The sequence below is a fragment of the Netta rufina genome, assembly GCF_964035555.1.
Source record: "Netta rufina genome assembly, chromosome: 10".
Lineage (NCBI taxonomy): Eukaryota > Metazoa > Chordata > Aves > Anseriformes > Anatidae > Netta > Netta rufina.
Genome location: NC_140133.1, coordinates 22,796,530 through 22,816,532, shown reverse-complemented (window position 1 = coordinate 22,816,532; position 20,003 = coordinate 22,796,530). Strand labels below are relative to the sequence as shown.

At 50.3% G+C, this 20,003-nt stretch overlaps 1 protein-coding gene across 1 annotated transcript in view; it reads left to right on the top strand.

Moving 5' to 3' along the window:
- PLXND1 (plexin D1) overlaps window positions 1-20,003 on the top strand; it is a gene marked incomplete at its 5' end in the record, with an annotated part of 80,569 nt that overhangs the window by 13,389 nt on the left and 47,177 nt on the right. Inside the window, 8 exons of the mRNA XM_084292928.1 lie at window positions 5,347-5,523; window positions 8,475-8,606; window positions 10,199-10,299; window positions 10,965-11,094; window positions 11,394-11,568; window positions 13,055-13,163; window positions 14,160-14,262; window positions 18,599-18,703. Coding sequence (XP_084149054.1) covers window positions 5,347-5,523; window positions 8,475-8,606; window positions 10,199-10,299; window positions 10,965-11,094; window positions 11,394-11,568; window positions 13,055-13,163; window positions 14,160-14,262; window positions 18,599-18,703 — 1,032 coding nt within the window. The remainder of the gene's footprint in view (window positions 1-5,346; window positions 5,524-8,474; window positions 8,607-10,198; window positions 10,300-10,964; window positions 11,095-11,393; window positions 11,569-13,054; window positions 13,164-14,159; window positions 14,263-18,598; window positions 18,704-20,003) is intronic.

The following is a 20,003-nucleotide window of genomic DNA, read 5'->3' as shown; positions in this document are numbered from 1 at the left end:
CATTGTGCAAAACACAGCAGAAATGGCTGCTTCCTTGCTCAAGAAACTTGTAGTCTGAGTAAACAGCAAAAACAGGGTGCAAATGTAATTCTAAGCCTTTTCCAAGGAAATCTGCTGTGCAGTGTGGGTGCTGATTGCTCAGTGTGGATGATTCTTGAGAAAAATGCAGCAAGATTCAATTTTTCAGCGGTGCTCGGCCTGAGTGCCTCAACTGGTCAAGAGTGCACATAGATTTGCCTCCCATTGCCTAAAAAACATGATGGGAAGTCAGAGGAGCTCTCTGATAATGCCCGCCTTTGCGGCAGCACTACAATTAGAGACCGCTTACGTCTCAAGTGCCTTAACAGTGGAGTCCTCTTCTAACGATGACATTTTCCTCCAGGCATCCTAAAAAGCCTGTTTTTTGACAGCTCTGGTTGCAACACTCTGGCAGATAAACGCATGATTGTGTGTACAAACTGCTGGCAACACTGGGAGGGCTCCGCAATGAATAGGCTGTGCCTGGGGAGGGATTCTGTGGCCGAGTCTGGGTTCTGCCGGACACAGAAGGGGGCTTGTGCTTTCTGTTTTCATAATGCGACCGAGTCTGCTGGCCACCATCTCTCACTCTGCCCGTTTTATTATGGAGCTTGTGGAATATTTCCACGTTGGTTTTTAGCTTCTCTCCTTGTTCAGCTTTGAATCCATGCCCTGCTATTCTCTTCGGACAATATCCAAATTATTTTCAATATTCTGTCTGCAATCAGAGATTTCCCTGAGTCATACCTAAATGTTAATAAAAGCCTAATGGTTTATGTTAAGGAAGGCAGGAGATAAGGCTAGAGCCCTTTTATCACAGAACTTAATGGCCTGAAAATGTCAGTTGTGTGGGAGCAACTGCCAAATTTTGAGCCTATGAAGACGATTGCTAAGTCCCACAAATCAACAAGTTTGGAGCGGATTATCGGATGCTGGCTATGTCATTTTCCCAGGACTCCAGGCATGTTAGGAGCCAACACTTTAATCCACTCTGATATGATGCATGAAAGGGGTGGGTTTGCTTTCCTCTCACTGCTGCACTGCAAAGCTTTCAGGCTCTCCGTAGTACAGTAAGGAAGAGCTTGCTTGCTGAAAGCAGAAGCTGCAGGGCTTCTTTCCGAACTGCAGCCTGGTTTTGATTCAGAAATAAACTCCCATATTTGCTTAAGAACTATTTTTAAGGTCACAAAGACAGGATACAAAAATCAGTACATTTCATGGTTTTCCTGAGTGCTGCCTCACCACTCCTCTTCCTCCTTCTGTTTCCAGCAGACTTCCTTCCGAAACCGACATCCTGCAAGCCTGCCTCTGGGGCACAGCGCGCAGGGCTGGGGGACTGGTAATGGAAATTCTGGTAAATCGCTTCAGTTTGTGCCGTTCTAGGCCTGGGATAAAGGGCTGAACTTGCACTGCGAAAGCAGCTGAACACTTGAGCTCCGATGTGGCTGGAAGTGTTTCATCTCTGTCCCGTGCTGTCTTTCTGATCACACTCAGGGGTTAATCTGACTAACCCTCCTCTTAGGAATTGCTCCTTGGTTTGGGTTCATTTGCCCCATTTTTGAAATTTTGTACAAATACAGAGTACACCCTCCTTGTGAGCGTGTGGGATGGCAGCGCCGCTGCTCACCTTGTGCTGGTCATGGGCTGTTGGCAGCTTGTGCCCGGGGCGGCTCCCCTGTAGCCTGAGGGTGGCAGGGTGCAGAAGGACCTGGATCTAGGCCCCCCCTTCAGTATTTCTGCGAGTTACTCAGTATCTACAGCGTGAAGCAGAAAAATAATGGCAATGCAATAAACACCCATGGGGTTGTTTTAAAATGCAAATGATAGAAGGGCACTGGTTTGGGAAGAAAAGTTTTATTTATGTCTTCCCCACTGCAGGGTAGATCAGTCTGGCTTAAAACAGAGCAAGATTTCACCCATTCTGTATCAAGAATGCCTTTCAGCACAACTTCTAAGTGAAATTTCCCAAGCTGTGGTGATTATCTGGAGTGATCGTCTGGTGCCTGCATAAGGATGTGACTTGGTCATATCCTGTTTACCCTAAAATGACAGAGTTAAAATATCTCCTTGGTCCTGTAGTTTACAGACAGAAGCAGCATATTGTGTCACCCCACCCTGGAGACCATGTGAGGGAAACACCATATGTCTCCTGCTTGTCCTTTGGAAGAGCTGATGTCATTTAAAGAAAGGTGTTTTAAGGGAAGGATGTATGTGACCAAAATAATGCGTGGCTGCATTAGAATAGTTACATCCTGTTTACCATGAAAAACACTTTGCGTTTATATTGGGTCTCTAAAGCGTGATTTATAAACAGGCAGCGAGAGCAGATAAGGAGCTCCCGTTGGCTTCAGCCATCTGTGGAAGGAAAGGCTTGTGCCCCCGGCTGGGGGAGGCCGGTGGAGGACCGACACCACTGCACACAGGAGGCTCCTCTGAGCGTGCCTCCGGTGCCCAGGCTGCCCCGCACCTCAGCCTCCAGCAGGACGGAGCCCTGGGAGCTTCGGTTCCTTGATGTTGGTAAAGAGTGGTGAAGTGGAGCTAGAGATAAGTGTCCCCAGAACAAATAAATAAAACCAAGTGCCTTTCTGAAGGCTTGTCTGTGAGTGGAAGGAACCATTACATCAGAAAAATGAATGGCTTTCCGTAGCCTGTGTGTAGCATAAAGAAACTGTGTTGCCCAGTTACAGGGGAAACATATACACTTGAGAATTTGGGCTGCAGTTGTTTTTTTGCTTGCTTGTTTGTTTGTTTGTTTTGTTTTGTTTTAGCAGAATGAAATACTGTGAAACTACAAAATATGTTTAGCAAAGTCACTTGGCATCCAGAACATTTGATCCTTTCATCTCGCGCCTGTATAAACCAAGCTGCCGCTCCATGTGTGTCGCCTTCTCTCGGCACTGTCCTGAGCAGAGGCCCAGAGGCTGTCCTTGTCCTCCAAATCTGTGATCAGGAGCTGCTTCAGGTCCAGGGGCTTCAAACCAACTGAAGAGAGGGTAGAGCTGCAGGCAGTCTGGTTCCGTTAGTGAAATAATACTGTTACTACAGGAATTGCGACACAGCCCAGGAAGGGAGGGATGTGCTTAACAGGCTGGTCGTCAGCTTCTGAGTGGTAGAAACGTGGTCCAGTGTCCTAACAGATACAGCCTCAATCCCTGCATTTGTTCTGCTTAAATTAGCACTCCCAAGTGTTGTTTCGGCAGGGATATCTGTGGTACGTCTGACTTCAGTAAGGCATAAAACATGCTTGGTGGCGGGGGTGTGGGTTGAGGTCCGTCAGGCAGGTTTCCTGCCAGACGCGGTGTGTAAGTGCTTCCTGCAGCCAGAGCCGAAATCACCTCTGCTTTTAGACTAGCACCAGGCTGCAAATACCTGCAGTTGTCGTCCTGTGAGCTGCATGCCAACACCCAGCGAGGGTGACAGCGCAATTGCGGCTTTTGAGATGAGCCTGAAATGACACTGCAGATGATGTGGTAATGGCCCTCGAAACATGCCCATCATTTGAACGGCGCCAGCTGCCCCCACAGCACTTCATAAAAGCTGCTGTGGGAGTGACAGCAGGTAAATTGTCGGCAGCAAGACTGTTGTGATATTCAGACGTTGTTGAATCCATCCACATTGTCTGAGCAGAAATTATAAGGAGAATCTCAGAGGATTCAGGGCGAGAGCGGTCATAAATCTTGGGTGCGTCTCAGCAGGGAAGGAGAAATATGAAGCATCAGTCTAATTTTTAAATGCTGCTGTCATGCAGCGGCAGTACTAATTAATTTAGCACAGAATGGTCACGTCTGTTGTCTTGCTGTGGGCCAAGTAAGCCAAATACCTGCTCACAGACTAGGTCTAGGTGACATAGAGGAGGAGTCCTTACATTTTTCCTCTGTCATTGTTCTTTTGCACCTGTTAACGAATGGGAGCGGGAGCCTTGGTACCAACCTGGCCAGTTCTCACCAGCAGCACTGTTACGAAGCCCTGTGGGAGCAGCGGTTGGGCTTCAAGGCTGCGCATCACAGCCAGCTCCCACCACAGCTGGGCTTCTGCTGGAGCTGCAGCTCCTGGCTTGGGATATCTTTGGCTTAACTTTTTGTAACACAGCCAGCTCCTGCTCCCTCACAGCTTTGGGAGCAGTTTGGCAAAAGAGGCTGGAGGCAGATATTAAGTGTCTTGTGGTCTCATGTACAGGGCACAGCTCGTACTTGCTCACCAGGGCATGGCGGGCTGCGAGCGGCTGCAGCCCATGGGGCCAGGCTGGGCGGTCGTGGTGGCTCCAGCATTTCTGGGACAAGTTTGGCTGCTGCTGCACTCCCCTCCATGCCCCAGGCTGTGGGGACACCTCCATCACTGATCTGCTCCTGCCTGGTTAGCAGCCTCCTGCCTTTAGTGTCTGCTGGCCTGGTCCTGCTCCCAGGCTGCTCTCCTCGTGTCTCAGCCCATCAGTGGGCAGCGCCTGCAGTGAAGTGCTGCATGACTTGGCCAAGCATGTGAGGATCTGACCAGTGGAAATACTGCTGTTGACTCCAGCAGCAGCAAGATCGGAGCCCGGATTTACAGTCCTGAGGGTCTCCAGTGAGCCTGTCTTTTTTCCTCTCCCTTGGCTCTGTTCTCACTCATCTCCTCACTTGGTTGCAGGGAAATAATATTCTAGCTAACTTCTTTTACTTGATGAACCTTCCCTCCTCCTGCCCGGCTCGCAGCTGCCTGGCACAGCAGTGATGCCCATGGGGTGGGGGCAGCGGGGCTGTGGCAGTGCTACAGGAGCAAAGCGGGCAGCCGTGTGCGGGGCTGGTCCCCGGCTGGCTGAGACCTCGCCAGGGTGGGCTGGGGGCACCCAGAGCACAGGGAGGAGACCCCTTCCCACTTCCCTCCCCCCTCTGCTTGCCCCTGGGCTTTGGCACCTCGCAGGACGTGGGCTGGGACAGGTGCCAGTGCCGTGGGTAGGTGTGAGGTGTGTGTGGCACGGAAGCCCCATGTTGCTGTGGGCACGGGACCCTGCCTGGCGGACGCCTGCCTAGGGTGCCCGTGCCGGGACAGCCCCAGCAGCCATACCGCTGCTGCCCTGCTCCTTCCCGCAGCAGGGTCAGAGCCCTCCGTCGGCTTGTCCAAGGCAACCCAGCAAAGCCTGTTCCTTGAGCTTCGTCAGGTCTGGCTCTGAGGACAGGCCTTGCAAGCACGAGGGAGGCTCCATCGTTGCTCCTGTCCCCAAATGGACCTGCATTTTCCTGTTGAATGGCTCGGCAGTGAGGCCTTTCCCTTGGGCTCAGAGGCTTGATCCCTAGTGGCAGAAGGCAGGACCTGGCTGGGTGCAGCCGCTAATGCACGTTTGTGTCCCCACAGCTGCAGCCGGAGCAGCTGGACTGTGGAGCAGCGCACCTGCAGCACCCGCTGGCCATCGTGAACCCCATCACCGCCACCCCCGTCTTCACCTACAACGGCCTCACTGCGGTGGCGGTCGCCAGCGTCAATAACTACACCGTGGTGTTCCTGGGCACCGCCAGCGGAGGACTCCTGAAGGCAAGTGTGGGGTGCAGAGGCTGGGGGGACGGGGAGGGCCAGGGGCTGCCCCTGCCAATGTCCGTTGTCGGGTTTATCTAACACCTGCCTTCGTTTGGTGATAAAGAAGTAATTGGACGCTGCTGTGATCGGTATGGCGATATATGCTGCCTGGTGACTGGTGGCTGTTAATTACGGTTCTGCAAGCAGGATGTACTTGATGAAACCTGTGCTGGAAATGTTATTGTGCAGCATTTAATTATTAGCAGCTCTTCTAATAAATTCTCCGCATGAGCTGATGGCTTTTGAAGGCTCCATATAGACAGGGGAATCACTGCGCAATACTTTGCCAGTGCTGAGTCCCAGGCAGGTGTGAATCCAGGCATCTGACGGAGCTGAAGTATCTATTTTAAACAATGTGCCAAAGGCAGTGCAGAGCAAAGCGATGCCTGGAGCCAAGATGCAAGGCCGAGGTTTCAGTAACTTTAGCGCTTGAAGTCTGCCAAAGAAACTTTTGATTCCAGCCAGACACAACAGTTTGGTGTATTCTCAGTGTCAAAAGTCCATAGAGAGAGGGGAGAGAAAGCCCTGGAGGAGAGAGATGGCTGATATCTGCTTTGTCTCAGCTGGAGTAAGTAGTGCATAATATGGAATATTGGATCAAAATGCTTGGAGAAAAGAAAACTGATCCCATCTCTTCCCTTGCTTCCAAGTGCTCCCGGCAGAAATGTGGGAACAATCACAAAGCAACTTGCTGCTTTGATTTTTGCCTGAAGGGGCAAGTAATTCAGGAGGGTGGGAGGCGGCTGGCATCCTCGCCAGGTGCACTGCGCCGGGAGAGAGGCACATACCACACGCAGAGCTGCCCATGTTCACACAGTATTAACAGCTCTGCTTCCATTACCATTTCAGAGAAAGCAGCCTTATCTGCTGAACCTCCATTAGGGAGAGGCTCCTGGCTACCCTTTGCTGGGATAATTTGCTCAGATAGCTCTAATCTAATTCTACAACACAGCTGCATAACCAGAAGCCCTTTTACCTTCGGGCCTCCTTGTTATTTGGCACGGGATACAAGATACTTTGCGTGAGTTATCATTCAGATTTGTTGCCTGAGAAAAGACAGCAAAGGGGCAGAAATAGTGCTCAACCGGCTCCTGCCAGCAGCAATTATGGCTGCCAGGGTATGGGAAATTAATCAGGTAGGCTGCAGACAGGCATCTCACGAGGGCCGTTAACTGTGCCACATCCAGCAAAGTCATTAAAGGAAAAGCAGTGCTTGGAAGGCCACGGCCAGTGGAAAGGTGTGGCAGGGTGTCCCACCCCTGAAGGAGGCGTGGGTGCAGCAGGGCTTGGCGTTCTGGCAAGCCACCCTGTCTCGAGTTATGAGTCTGTAGAAAGTGGTGCTGTGGTGGGATCACACAGAACTTCAGCCACCCTGGCTGCAGCCACAAGCTGGGGACATGGTGTGGGCTGTCTGTGCTCTCACCTGTTCCCCATGCTCTTATTAGCACCCGTGCAGCCCAGCTGGGGTGGCAGATGCATATATTTGGACAAATGTGTGTCCCCCAGCATGTCACTGGCCCAGCTCCAGTAGGAGGACCAGTGCTCTCTGTACTGCTGCTGGGGCTCTCCCGGGGCCACGCAGCTCCGTGTGGATCCAGGGGAAGTGTCCGGGTGGTCCGGGAGGCAGAGGGACCTAGGGACAGCACCTGGGAACAGCCAGGGGTTAGAGAAGAGCTCAGCAAGAAGAGAGAAAGAATCACTGCAAAACTGAAGTGGAGGTGTCAGGGCTTGGTTCTTGTGTGTTGTGGGTGATCTCAGGCAAATTATTTATCTTGTGGATAGCCAGGTTTTAAAATAGGAGTAAAGATCATTCTCTTTTTCTACATAGCTGCTTGCAGTGCCCGCATACAGCTTCTAGCACAGGGAAGCCCTGTTCATTGAGATAGTGTTAGCTATCTTACTAGGACATGTTGGTGCAGCTCTAATATAAGAATTAATTAATCTTGTGTTAATTATTTAATCTACACTTTAGAGAGAACAGGCATGCTTGGTCCTTGCAATTATTGCCTCCCTTTGCTAGTAAAGAGGTAGGAATTTTCCTCTCTCCCTTTCTGTTTTAAGCTGAAAAGTGACTGTCACGCAAAATTGTGTAGCTCTATTGTTATTTCCTCTCAGCAATGCCACATTTAATTTGCTGAGTTTTCAAGTCAAATGCCAAGACATTCTGGGATCTGAAAGGCAGGCTGATGCTTTGCAGCCTCTTCCATCACTGCCAGCGGTTCAGCTGGTGATTCATGAGGCAAGGTAGGATTCAGTTCTCTTGCTGCAGCTGCTGTGGTCTCCTGGTGTTAGCAGGGATAAAAGCTTCTTCTGGCCGGGAATGACAACACTTATTTTTCAAATACACAGGGAGAAGGAGATGCCATGTTATACAACCACGTTGCTTATTTTTGCTGTTTTTCATTAGACGTTGGAAATAAATGTTCTTTGTAACAAAAATGCGCATATGTATGTAATGAGGGCTGGAGGCTGATGGCACTTACATCAGGGTACAGCGAGAGCAGCATGGCTGTGGCATGCTGGCATTTCACCGACATGGGAACTGTCATGCAGCCATGTAGCCAGGCTGTGCAGTGGCTAGAGCCTTAGGCTAGAAGTTTTCCAGGCAGTATCTTAAATAGAGGGCTTTAGACTGAGAGACCAAGGGACGTGAGGTTTGCTCATCCTGAGGTATTGCTCCTGGCTGTCGCATGGGCTTTCCAGACCATGTAGTGGCTTCCCTGCACCACTGAGCTGGCTTTGCCATAAAGCTCTACATGTGCAGATTATAAAGCATTTAGAGATTTGCAGCACTCAAAAATGTGGAACACCTTTAGATACCATTTTGGTTCTTGTTTATAACGGAGGAAAAGTAACCTCCCCATAGTGTTTGAAAAATGGTCTCAGTGAGTGGCGTCTTCTCGCTACAGATTAACCTGGATAGCGCCATGAAGGTTGTCAGCAGGAGATCCATTTCGGTGGCTTATGGAGAGCCTGTCCACCCCATCATGCAGTTCGATCCTTCTGATTCCACCTTCCTCTATCTGATGACGTCCTATCAGGTGAGATCTGCATTTGTCAGAAAAATCACCCGTTGAGCAAAGTGCGTTTCACCTAGCCTTTAGCATTAAGCTGAGAGCAAGAAGGAAATAAATAAACAATAAAATTTGCTGTAACATTAATGGACAAAGCAAAGAAGCTGAGAGCTTTGACTGGTGTCGAGGCACATCTCTGACCTGTCCAGGGCTGTGCCTGCCCTCCTGGCCCGGGCAGCAGTCTGCCAGTGGGCAGCTTGTCAGGAGCCCTCCGGCTTCCCCATGCCTCCTGCCCGCCGTTCTGAGCAGCGGCCGTTTTGGGCCTCTGTGGCCTCCAGCTGGACAGTGGGCTGCAGTTGAGTTACGGTGTGCCAGCCTTATTTTTAGAGCAGTATGAATTTAAACGCACACAAGCTTTTTCCCTGCCGTGCGATGATTTGCTGGAGTCTGGGGCAGGCAAGATTCCCGTTATCCGCATTGGCTTTCCTGTCTTTGTGGTGGCAAAATGAAAGGAAGAATAAAAGATATCAAAACTGATCTCACTTATGGGAGTATGGAAATAAGCAGAGGCTGTTGCATTATAGAAAAACAAAAATTATGGCAGATGGTCTTTGAGGTGGCTTTTAGGAGACCCTACAAACAAAAAGTCTGCCTGTCGGGAAGGTGCTGTAGGGGCGGCTTCTGCGTTCCGCACAGCCTTGCTGGAGGGAGAGCTGGGATGGGGGGGTCTTCAGAGACCGCAGCAGGTAGGAACAGACGGTCTCATCTCCATCAAGTGAGCAGAGGAGGAAGATGAGAGCTGAGCACTAGAGGCTCTGGTGGTTTGTCCTGAATTACATTTTAATCTGTCAAAACAGATGCACAGCCACAAATGTTATATGTTACATTTATATTTTCCAAGCCCTAATTCCCTGCAGATTGGTCATTATCATTTCACAGAACACTCCCAGGATGCTTCTTCAGCTGATATTTCAGACTTTCTCTTCTCAGCTCTCAGGCTGTGCTGTGGTCCTTACTCATGGCTTGATAAAACACCGAGTGCAGCACATTTGATGCTCTCGTCTGCCCATCCCTTTCCCAGTAAACCGGATGAATTCATTTGTCATCGGTGCAATGAGTACTTGAGGGCAGCTGAGTGCAGCAGGGCTGGGGAGCAGCAAAGAGCCACAGGCAACATGGGGCTCGGGTGCAGGAGCCACCAGGTGGGCTGTGCTGCTCTGGTGGAGCCTGGGGCTGCTGGAACCTCCTGTTGTTGGCCCCTGCACTACCAAACTACTCAGTTTTCCCTCCCAGATGTTCAGAAATTGAGAGAAGAAAAAGCAGAAAGCAATGCATGCATGGTTTACAAAGCCCCCAGCAGTACTGTGGTTTCTTTAGAAATTAAGGTTTCCAAAATGGTGTCGCTTCCTGGTCATTTTGTAAATAGCCAGGTACCATTCGGCTCTGTTGAGAGAGGAGCTTTCTGCAGGCACGAGGGAGCTTTTCACAGTCAGGGACAAGCTGTGAGAGTAGCCCAAAGCATCTCCATCTAAGTGATTGGTGAGGTGGACACACATCCAGGTTGAGTATTTCTCTGGCATTTTAAAACATTTGGATGTAACCGTGCTGTTGTTGTGCAGATGACGCGAGTGAAGGTGGCTGTCTGCAACCAGTATTCAACATGTGCAGAGTGCCTGGCTGCAGCCGACGCTTACTGCGGGTGGTGCACGATGGAGACTAGGTAGGACTTGTTGTTTCCCAGTGTGATTCGGCATGGGCTTTGGTCCTCAAGCCCAGCCAGGGATTTTTGGTGCTTTCTGTATTTCCACTAAGTCACACTACCTCTAGCCTTTGTCCATTCCTCACAAAAGACAGGCTTTTAAAAACAATTGCGTATGGTCTCAAACTGTTGGGATGCACTTTTGAGCCAGCATTTAACTGTAGCAGCATTGTTATGCTGCAGTCAGTTGCCAGTGCAAAGAATATTTTGCAGGCATCCAACCATGGAACTCTAAGCGCCAACACCCTGCTAAAGAATGTCTTTACCCCTGCAATTATTATTTATGAGTTGGAGACAATAAACATTCAAATAGGAGTTTGCAAAATTAGACTCCATATTTACAAACTGAAGATGTCAGACAAAATGTCACCTTTTTCTCCCCTGTTCTGGGTTGAGCGTGGCCTCTTCTTGCTTACCCTAAAATGCAATGCCCTGTTGGTGCTGCTGGGAGCACAAGCAACCAGACTGTTCAAACACAGCAGCAAAACTTTAGGCTTAATTGGGTGGATGGGAGAAAAAGATGTAGACACAGGATTTTCTCAGGCTCTTTCATCACAGGGGTGTCAACGTTTTTATCAACTGTTTTGAAAATAAACAACCACAAATTGTTTGCGTGTGCACTACAGGTGTTCTCTGCAGCATGAATGTACGAACTTCACAGAGACCAATTTCTGGGCGAGCGCAAGTGAAGGAGTGCAGCAGTGCCCTTCCATGACCATCCTGGAGCCTGAGATTAATATCGAAAAAGAGAAACCGGTACGTTTGATGTCAATACTAAATTAATAGTGTGTGGCATTCCACAGTCATTACCTGCTCTCAGGGCTGACAGACACCTGCGTGCCCCGGTGCAGCACAACTCTGTGCAGTTCTGAGGTGGGCTGAAGCAGGTTTTTGTACGCACAGGGCTTTTTAGAGTTCAAAATGCGCAATATGAAAGAAAACAGCTATCAGTGGACTCGTTTTGGAGTTGCTAGACTATGCAAACCTTGTAAAACACTGACAAATTCTAAATATGATTTTCTAAGCTAATAACTGATTTTTTTCCCCAATTATAGGCCCTGATAATACAAATAAATGGGACTATTCCAAACCTAAATGGAACAAACATTTCATGCGATTATGGAAATAATATCCACACGGTAGCGAGAGTTGCGGGAGATTATGCAAACCAATTTATTTATTGCAGTTTACTTCCACGTGAGAAATATCCAGCATTTCCAGACAACCAAGGTATGTGGCGGGAAATAAGCTCAGTTCATTCTAGACACTTTTACGGAAATAGTCTTTCATAGGCTTTTTTTTCCCAGTGGTATGTGCATATAATGCTTAGGGGGAAAAGAGACACAAGCTGCTTCTGTTTCATAGGGCATATGACTTTAAAGTGTGGGTGTTCCACCATCTTAACATGAATTGACAGTATGTCATATCCATCAATTTTTGTTCTAACAGCAGAATTTAAAAGCCCATTCCTGTGCTTATTTTATTAAGATTTATTTCATTAAAGCTTCTGTTTTAGATTCAATAAGCACTAAAACAAAAAGGGTTTAGCCCTGTGGAAATAATATAGCTACTTATATTGATACTTTCAATTGCTTTTGCTTAATCTCACTTTGAAACGTACCGTACTCTTCAGGAGAGGTTCTGGAAGAAGAGCAAATGCCTACCTAAAGACAGTTCAGAAACTCTACTCCGATTGCAACCAAAAAGCAGACTGAGATCTTCCAGTATTCCCCCTGGTTTTAGGTGCAGCCAGAATGTGATGCCCATCTTGAGGTTACATGGAGCTGTGCTCCAGAGGAGATGGGTACCTGTGGTTGAAGTCAGATGAGCCTTGCACTCTGGCTTCCAGAGCTCGATGTTGGGGACAGCCCCGTTTCGATGCCCCTCTGAGAGGTTTGGTGCTTCTTTCCAGACTTGAGTGCTTGTTAAATTTTTATCATTCAAGCCTGGAGTGAATGCTCTATTGAAGATGATTGACTTCAGTAGGAGAAGAATTAGCTAGTCCTTTTGAAAATCCCATTTTTCATAGGCAAGTTTATAAAGCTGCATTGTTTTTCTCCGTAGCTATCCAAAGAATGGAAGATTATTAACTGTTTTGTATTGTTGGTTACGGCAATGTCGAAATGAATTTCTGGAATCCAATGCACTGATTTATTGTACATATTCTGAAAGAGGCATTGTCTCTTGTCCCTCTGCTTATATGGCAAAATTGCAAAAAAAAAAAAAAAAAAAAAAAGGCAGTTTTTTGGGGGGGGAGGGTGGACCTAGCATAGCAGAACTGTGTAGCCAAAAAAGGGATTTCCACTCACTCTATGGGTTTGTTGTCATGGGGAAAGTGAGCAGGGTTTTAAATCATGTTAACTAACATGTTTTAATTACCACATTTTTTTAAAAATACAATTTAACACCTACTGTCAGAGAAGACAATAATTAACTCTGCTAATTAACACTTGCACAACACACTGGAATTTTCTGCTGAAAGTCGCAATGTTCTTTTGGTGAGGGTGATGTAAAGCACTGATTTAAGAGGGAAGAACTTGAAGTCAGAGGGCACAAGATGAATAGTCCAAGCTCTGAAATCCAGCTCAGAGGAAACCCTAGAGAAAACAAATCAGATTTAGCCGTTGTTTTCCCAAGGGTCTGTCTTGTCTTCTAAAAGCGAGCACGAATGAGTGAGGCTCTTGCAATCCAGTATTCTTTGGCTTGTCTCTCTCAGACCACGTGATTGTTGAAACTGCTCTCCGGGTCAACAGCAAAAATATAATCCGGGCCAATTTCACCATCTATGATTGCAAAAGAACTGGAAACATTTACCCAAAGAGAGCGTAAGTGATCTGGGTTTGCATGCGGTGGAGCTGCCTGGTGCCACGGTGGGGAGGGCGGTGGCCGGGTGCGGGCAGGATGGCGACAGCTCTGCCGTGCCTGTCTCCTGCTCCTGTGCACCATGCAAATCTGACAATTTGAGGCCAGAAAGGTGTGCACAGGCTGGTGAAGGCCCCCCTGCCCGGGGTTAATTGGGTGAGTGCAGCCCCTGCCAGCGGGACGCTGGGGGGCCTGGGCAGGATTTGGCAGGAATGCGGCTGCTGCGCTGCCAGGGATTTACAAAGAAGGGTCCTAGCGGCATCTTAAGCCATCTGGACATGCTGGCTTTTTTTAAACAGCAATAATATTTTTATATAAAACTTGTTCTGTTAACCCTCAGGCAGCCAAACTGGCCTTCCTCGTGATGCCTGCGGGGTTGCTGAGGCCCACGTCCACTCCCCGTTCCCATGGGTTACTCACGGCACAGCGGTGGGCAATGAAGGTGTCCCTGGGGGCTCGGTGGGAGCATGAGGCCACGGGGAGGGGGCTGCTGGCCGTGGTGATGTCCTGATGCCTGCCCCTGACCATGCTCCTGTTGGCAGAGTGTCACGGTGCAGCCTGCCACGGTGATCCCCCAGTCCTGCCCGCTGGGGGTCCCACAGCATGCTCAGCACCACTGGGAACTGCAAGCCCACCTGACGATGGGATGAAAGCATTTCTGGCTGCACAGGGGGAGACCAGAGCTGGTGGCTCCAAGCCTGCCCGTGGCCTGCAGCCAGGGTGGTGGCACTGCAGGCAGTGACGCTTGGGTGCTGCCCATGGGGAGCACTGGGGATGGGTGGCTCTGCATGTCCCCAGTGAGCTCCAGAGAAAGGAGGAGAGAAAATGCCAGAGCCTGTGATAAATATTAGCCACATAAAAGACTGAATACAAGGTGTGAAGATTTATCGTGTGACTCTGGTTTGGCTCCGCCGAGCAGCCAGAAATCCACTGTTCTCATTGTGCCTTTGGTGTTTCAGGTGCACCAGCTGCCTCTCAACCAAGTGGAAGTGTTACTGGTGCCCCTCCACGTACATGTGTGTCTCCAACCGCTCACAGTGTGAGGACACGCTGCAGATGAAGGTAAGACCCATCAGACTTTGCTGTTTTATGAGAGCTTCCCATGCTGCCGTGTTGTTGCTGTCACCGTCTTTCTCCCAGGGGATGCAGGTCGATGGTCTCCGTTTGTCAGCGCTGCTCGCTGTGGTGTGCAGCAGCTCCAGGGACCCTCTGTGTCCAATCCTCTCTGTGTGACCAATCCTCTCTGTGTCTGCAAGGGCGCTCGCTGCCTCCCTGCCTGCTGCCCGGGCTGAGACACCTCTTTTAAATTTAAACCTCTCCTTTTAAAGGCAGGGAGCAGAAGTTAGAGGAGGTGAATGGCCTCTTGTGAGAAAAGGGGCCTGGGGCAGGCTGTGGGTGCTGGCTGTGCCTGCGAGACATCGCGTGACCCCATGGGGAGACCGATCCTCGTGGGCTCCCTGGGCACCAGCCTCAGCATGGTCCCTACCCGCTCCTTGCTGGCCCCAGCAGCACAGCCATGGCTTGTCCCAGGCTGCTGGTGTTGAGGAGAGGGGCGTGCGGGGCGGGTCAGCAGCAGCTGCGCTGTGCAGTGCTGTGCTGAGCTGTGCCGTGCTGTGCTGAGCCGTGTTGATCTGTGCTGTGCCATGCGGAGCCATGCTGAGCCGTGCCGTGCCAAGCCATGCTGAGCCATGCCGAGCTGAACTGTGTGTCCTCCTGGCTCCCCAGCCACCAGACCAGAGCCCTGTGCATGTGTGCCAGCAACTAACAGTCTGGTGAGGGCATCCAAGTTCCCTCAGAGGCTTCAGCAGCCTCTGCCCTTTGGCTCTTTATCACCACTCAGGTCTGGAGTAATGCTGCTAGTTCTCTACATCCTGGGATGCCTGGGTTTGAGTAATAAAATAAATGTATCAGTACTTCACAATTCCGTTAGCTTTGACTTGGCTGTTGTGGTATGTTAATAATTTGCTAGAGCACCACTGGCGGTACTCATCTGAAGGAGAAAATCACCCCTTTCCAAATTATGGTTTTTAATAACCCAGAGGCTTGGTGTGTTCCTGCTTCTGAAATTTAAATTGAAGTTAATTTAAATAAAATTGGCTTTTTAGCAATCAATCTGCCGTAGATGTAAGCCAAGCTCTTGCACTGTAAAGTGAATATTCCTTTGGCACTGGTGTGCTGAGCCTGATCTAAACGCTTCCAGAGGCTCTCCGTGCTCGTCGCCGTGAGGAGTTTGGCCCCATGTCAGACCCTGGAGCCAGCCCTTTGCACCCACTCCCCTTTGGCAGGAAGAGGGTAGGATGCTCCAAGTGCCTGGGACGGGGCAGGCAGATACAGTCAACACATGGCAACTCTGTACAGTATTGTCTGCTGTGAGAACAATATGAAATGTTTCCTGCCACTGGTGGGTCACAGCTGTTTGATTGTTCCTTGGGAATGCAGGACATATTTCTTCTGCTTTGTGAATTGTTTCTGAATGGATTGTGCTTTCTTGTGAATGTCTTAACTGTTCATAATGTACGGCTTAAGAAAGTACCCTTTGCTTAGCAAATTTCCCAAGCTCCATAAAATACCTGGCATTTGATTTTGCTGTATGGATGGGTGCTGAGCAATTGAAAATCTCAGCCGTTTAGTGCTCGGCACATGGGACGGATGCACAGACGCTGCGTGGTGCCGCTCGGTCCCGTGCCCAGGCATAGGCAGCTGTGAGCACGCTGCAGGGGCTGCTGCTGGCTCCGTGCAGGCAGGGGTCCCGGTGTGCTGCCTCGCCCCGGGATGCTTCAGCTGTGGGTCAGGGGCAGTGGGGAGGGGCAGCCCAGCTATGGAGGTGGCCGAGGACCAGAGTGTGATCAGTGGCTTTTGTCATGTCTGGTGCACAGGACAGTTCTCATTAAACCTAAAGGAAGAGCTGGGGCTGTCTGTTAGAGGACTGGTAGAGAAGGCCCTGTGTTACTGGATTGACTTTTTGCTTTCCTTGTCAAGTCACTGCATAACCTGCAACACTACTGGGAAACGGAAGAACTGCCTGAAATAATTTGTGCCCTCTCACATAAGTGCAACTACTTCTTGAAGCATGATGGGGCAAGCGGCTATGCAGCGAAGCAAGATGTGTTTGCTGCAGCTCAGGCGTCCTGACCAGGCAGGGGAGTCCCGCGGGTGCTGGCACGGCTGCACCTCGCCTGCCTGGCACCAGCCCCACGCCCCAGCCGTGCAGATGGTGTGGCCACCTCTCCTCCCAGGGCAGCTCTCTTGCCTGGGCACAGGGCTGTGGGCAGGCGTCTGGGGCAGCCGAGTGTGCCCAGAGCACCGAGCCTTCCCTCGTGCGCCCGTCAGCTCGCACTCTGGGAAGAGCAGCCACAAGAGCCCGAGGCACCTTCGTGGCGAGGACCGCTGCGGCTGACCTTCCTCGTTTGCCTCTGGTCCCTTACTCCAGAGCTACAGTTCGGCTGGATGTCGCCGCCGGTTTAGGCACATCCCCCTTTTATCTCTGTGCTCTTCCTGAGCACCGGCCCCACCGACTGCAGGGAGCAGCCTGCAGGGTAAGGTGCTCTGTAGCCCTGGAAACAGGGCTCCTCGAGCTGCAGTCTGAGCTGTTGGCAAATAAACCATTGCTTGTGTGGTTGCACCTGAAAAACGGTCCACCGGGAAGCAGCATCATACTGACTTCATCCGCAGCATTTTAAGCACTCAGGCCCCTCGCCCTGCTCCAGACATGAACGATACAATCAGCTGGGAAGCTCTATTTCTAGCTGCTGATGAACAGCAGGAGAAGGGACTGCAAGACGACGAGTTAATCAGTCCTGTAAAGTGTATTTATCTAGCAAGCTCTGCCAGCTGCTGTGACATGCAAGGACACACCAGGCCATGGGAGCATTAGCATGAATTTCCAATGGTAGCCCCACTGGTTTTATTTTAACTCTTTTGATTCTGCTTGAGGCAGCTTGGGACTGAAATCTTTCTCCATTGCTTTGCTCTGTTGTTTTACTTCTCTTATCATGTGCATCTCTGTTATTTAATCTCCTTGTTTAGGCAGCACCAACTGTGCTTGGTTAAGATGAGTGTCCTGATAAGCGTTGAATCGTGTTTTCCACAGTCAAACAAGCACTTTCAGACAGTTCCCTGGTAGCACCCCCGCTCACTGTGGGGAGGGCAGGGGGGGAACCTCCTGTCCACTGCATGCCTGGCACCAGGGATGCTCTGCCATGCATCTTGGTGCCAGGCTCTTGCCTCTCTGCACACATCAGGAGCAGCAGCAGTCTCAGTGGGGCAGCCTCTAGGGCAAGCAAAGAGGAAATCTTGCCTGCTGAAAATTATTCTGTATAATAGGCCAAATATTTTGTTGTCTTTTACCCCAATGGCTCCACTGTCAAAGACATTAATCTGGATATACCCCGGGGCAGTGGAGAATCTAGCTTAATTTTTGCTGTAGTTTTGCAGTGTAATTTACATCTCATGACAGAACAGGATGGGCTTGTCATAGAATTGAATTCTGAGTCAGCTCCAGTATCTGAGCCATCAATTTAAAGTGAGAACAAAAGTAGGGGGACAGATGACCTTTTAAAATTATTTTTCAGCTTCATTTAGGCTTTTCATTTCAGCTGTCCTCCTGCTGCAGTCCCCTTCCTAAAGACCCCTACAGCTTGTTATACCCTTTCCTCTGCGTGCACATGCACAAACCCCCACACTTCTGAAATAACAGCATGCAGGAGGGCGACCTCTGGAAAGGGAAGTCTCTGCAGGGGCTTGCAGAACTGAGTGTTGCAGCATATGAGACATTGGCTTCCAGCTGGCAGGAGGGGGTCATGCCAGCAGATCTGCCCCTGTAGGCTGCAGCGCACCCTTTCAGTGTCACTCCAGCCACAGCTTCTAACACTTGTGTGTATAAAAAGGGAGCTGCCCAGACTGGCAGCTGTGAAGCGCATGCAGGTCTGTGTTTTGGCAGGGAGTCCATCTACTCCAGGGCAGAAGGATGAGAGGTCCAGGAGTGGCAGCCCCTCTGGGGCCCCTGGGGCCCCTGTGCTGGCAGAGGTGCCCTGCCAGGAGCAAGGGGGAATTCCTGAACTCCTGCTCCTCTCCTCCTGCCTGCACTGCCAGCCCATGGCTGTGGCTGAGCCACCCTGGAGAGGTTGGCCGGGCTGGCAGACGGGGAGCTTTTAAGGCTGGCCATAAAGCTGGTGGCTCAGGAAGGAAGTCTCCGTGTGTGGCTACTGGTCACTGTGTCATGGTGCCACTGTGGTATCTCACTTTTTGGGGTTGTACTGTCATCTGTCATTAAAGATTTAGTGAAATTAATTTTATCAGGGACCCTGACATTTTTTTCTTGCCTTGTCACTACAGATGCTCAGCATGCATTCTGCTAACATCTCTTTTTTTTTCTTTTTTCTTGTTTTGTACATAACAGAAGAAAATTGACTGTCCACGGATTGTACCTGTCTCTTTGGACCCAATGCCCACAGGAACTTCTCGGGACATTACGATCTCACTGGCTAATGCAACTTTCTCGAAGGTAAATGAATTTCTTGAGAGAACGGAAAGGTTCAGATGAGCTAACATGGTGATCCAGAAATGAAAGTGCAAAGACAAAGCCCGGAGCAGCGGGCAGAGTGCCCTGTGCTGGCTAAGCAACTGGTGGGAATACAGCAAGGAATCGTGTTGTAACTTAACTTCTGGTGGTCACTGCAGAGTTCTTTTTTTTGTGAAAAAGTCCTTTTCTGTGCAGTTTTCTGGCATGGGAATTGTAATAGGGTGAAAAGTGGGAGTGGACATTTAATGCTGCTTTCTGAGATGTTTCACACCACGAGAATCCAGAGGAATTTGAGCTTCCCTAGAAGCTGGGCACTGGGAAAATATGTGGCTAAGCTCTGGTATTTGTAGAAGATTGCTCTGTACCATCTGGGACAAGTCTTTTTTAGGGCCTGTGGGACACGTTTGCAGCATCCCTATGCAGGGTGCCCATACACAGGGCAGCCAGGTAACTCCTCTCTTCTCTGAGAAATGAAAGGGTTTGGAACTGCGGGTGGAACTGTGAGGCTCGCCTCTCTGGGGGCAGCAGGAGGCCGCAGCCAGGCGCCGTGTTAGCACGGCTGCTGCAGACCTTGCCCCCTCAGCACACCACGAACAGCTCTCCCCTGCCCTGGCTTGGGTTGCCGTTTCCTGCACAAGGTCCGGCCTTTGTAAACACGGATGTGTTCCTCTGCAATCAGCAAAAAAGGGCGAGAAATCCTTTTTCCTCTGAGGATGCTGGAGGTGGCTAGAGAGGAAGCAATACCACATGTAACCTGATAGGAAATGAAGTCAGCAGGAAAGGGGCTGAGGCTCCTCTGTCCCCAGGGGCAGCTGGTGAGGCTCCGTCTTCCTCCTGCCACCATCTGCAAGGCTATCCCAGGGTGCTGGCAGGGATCCCTTCCCTGCTGCCCTCTGCGTGCGGGATCCTGAGTGCTGCCAGAGCTGGGACATCGGGGATGTCCGCTGGGGCGGCTGCGTGGCCGGAGAGGCACCGATTGCCTGAGTGCGTGCAGCTCCCCAAGGAGATGCTTGTTCCCCTTCTGATGCTGTGGGCGTGCTCACTGAGCCAGCAGCTCCCTGCCAGGAGTCTGGTGCTGTCTTTCATGTCTTTTATCAGATCCATCCACTTTCAAAGAGTATTTAGACCTCAGTAGTGATGGAGCATCAGCCTGCTTGGAGATAGGAGTTTTTCCTGCAGGATGAGGACACAACAGTATCTGTGGGCAGGATATCATCGCTTGCGTTATCAGTAAAGCAGAACGGAAAGTCTGCCTTTGAACATACTCCCAGCTAGGTCCTCA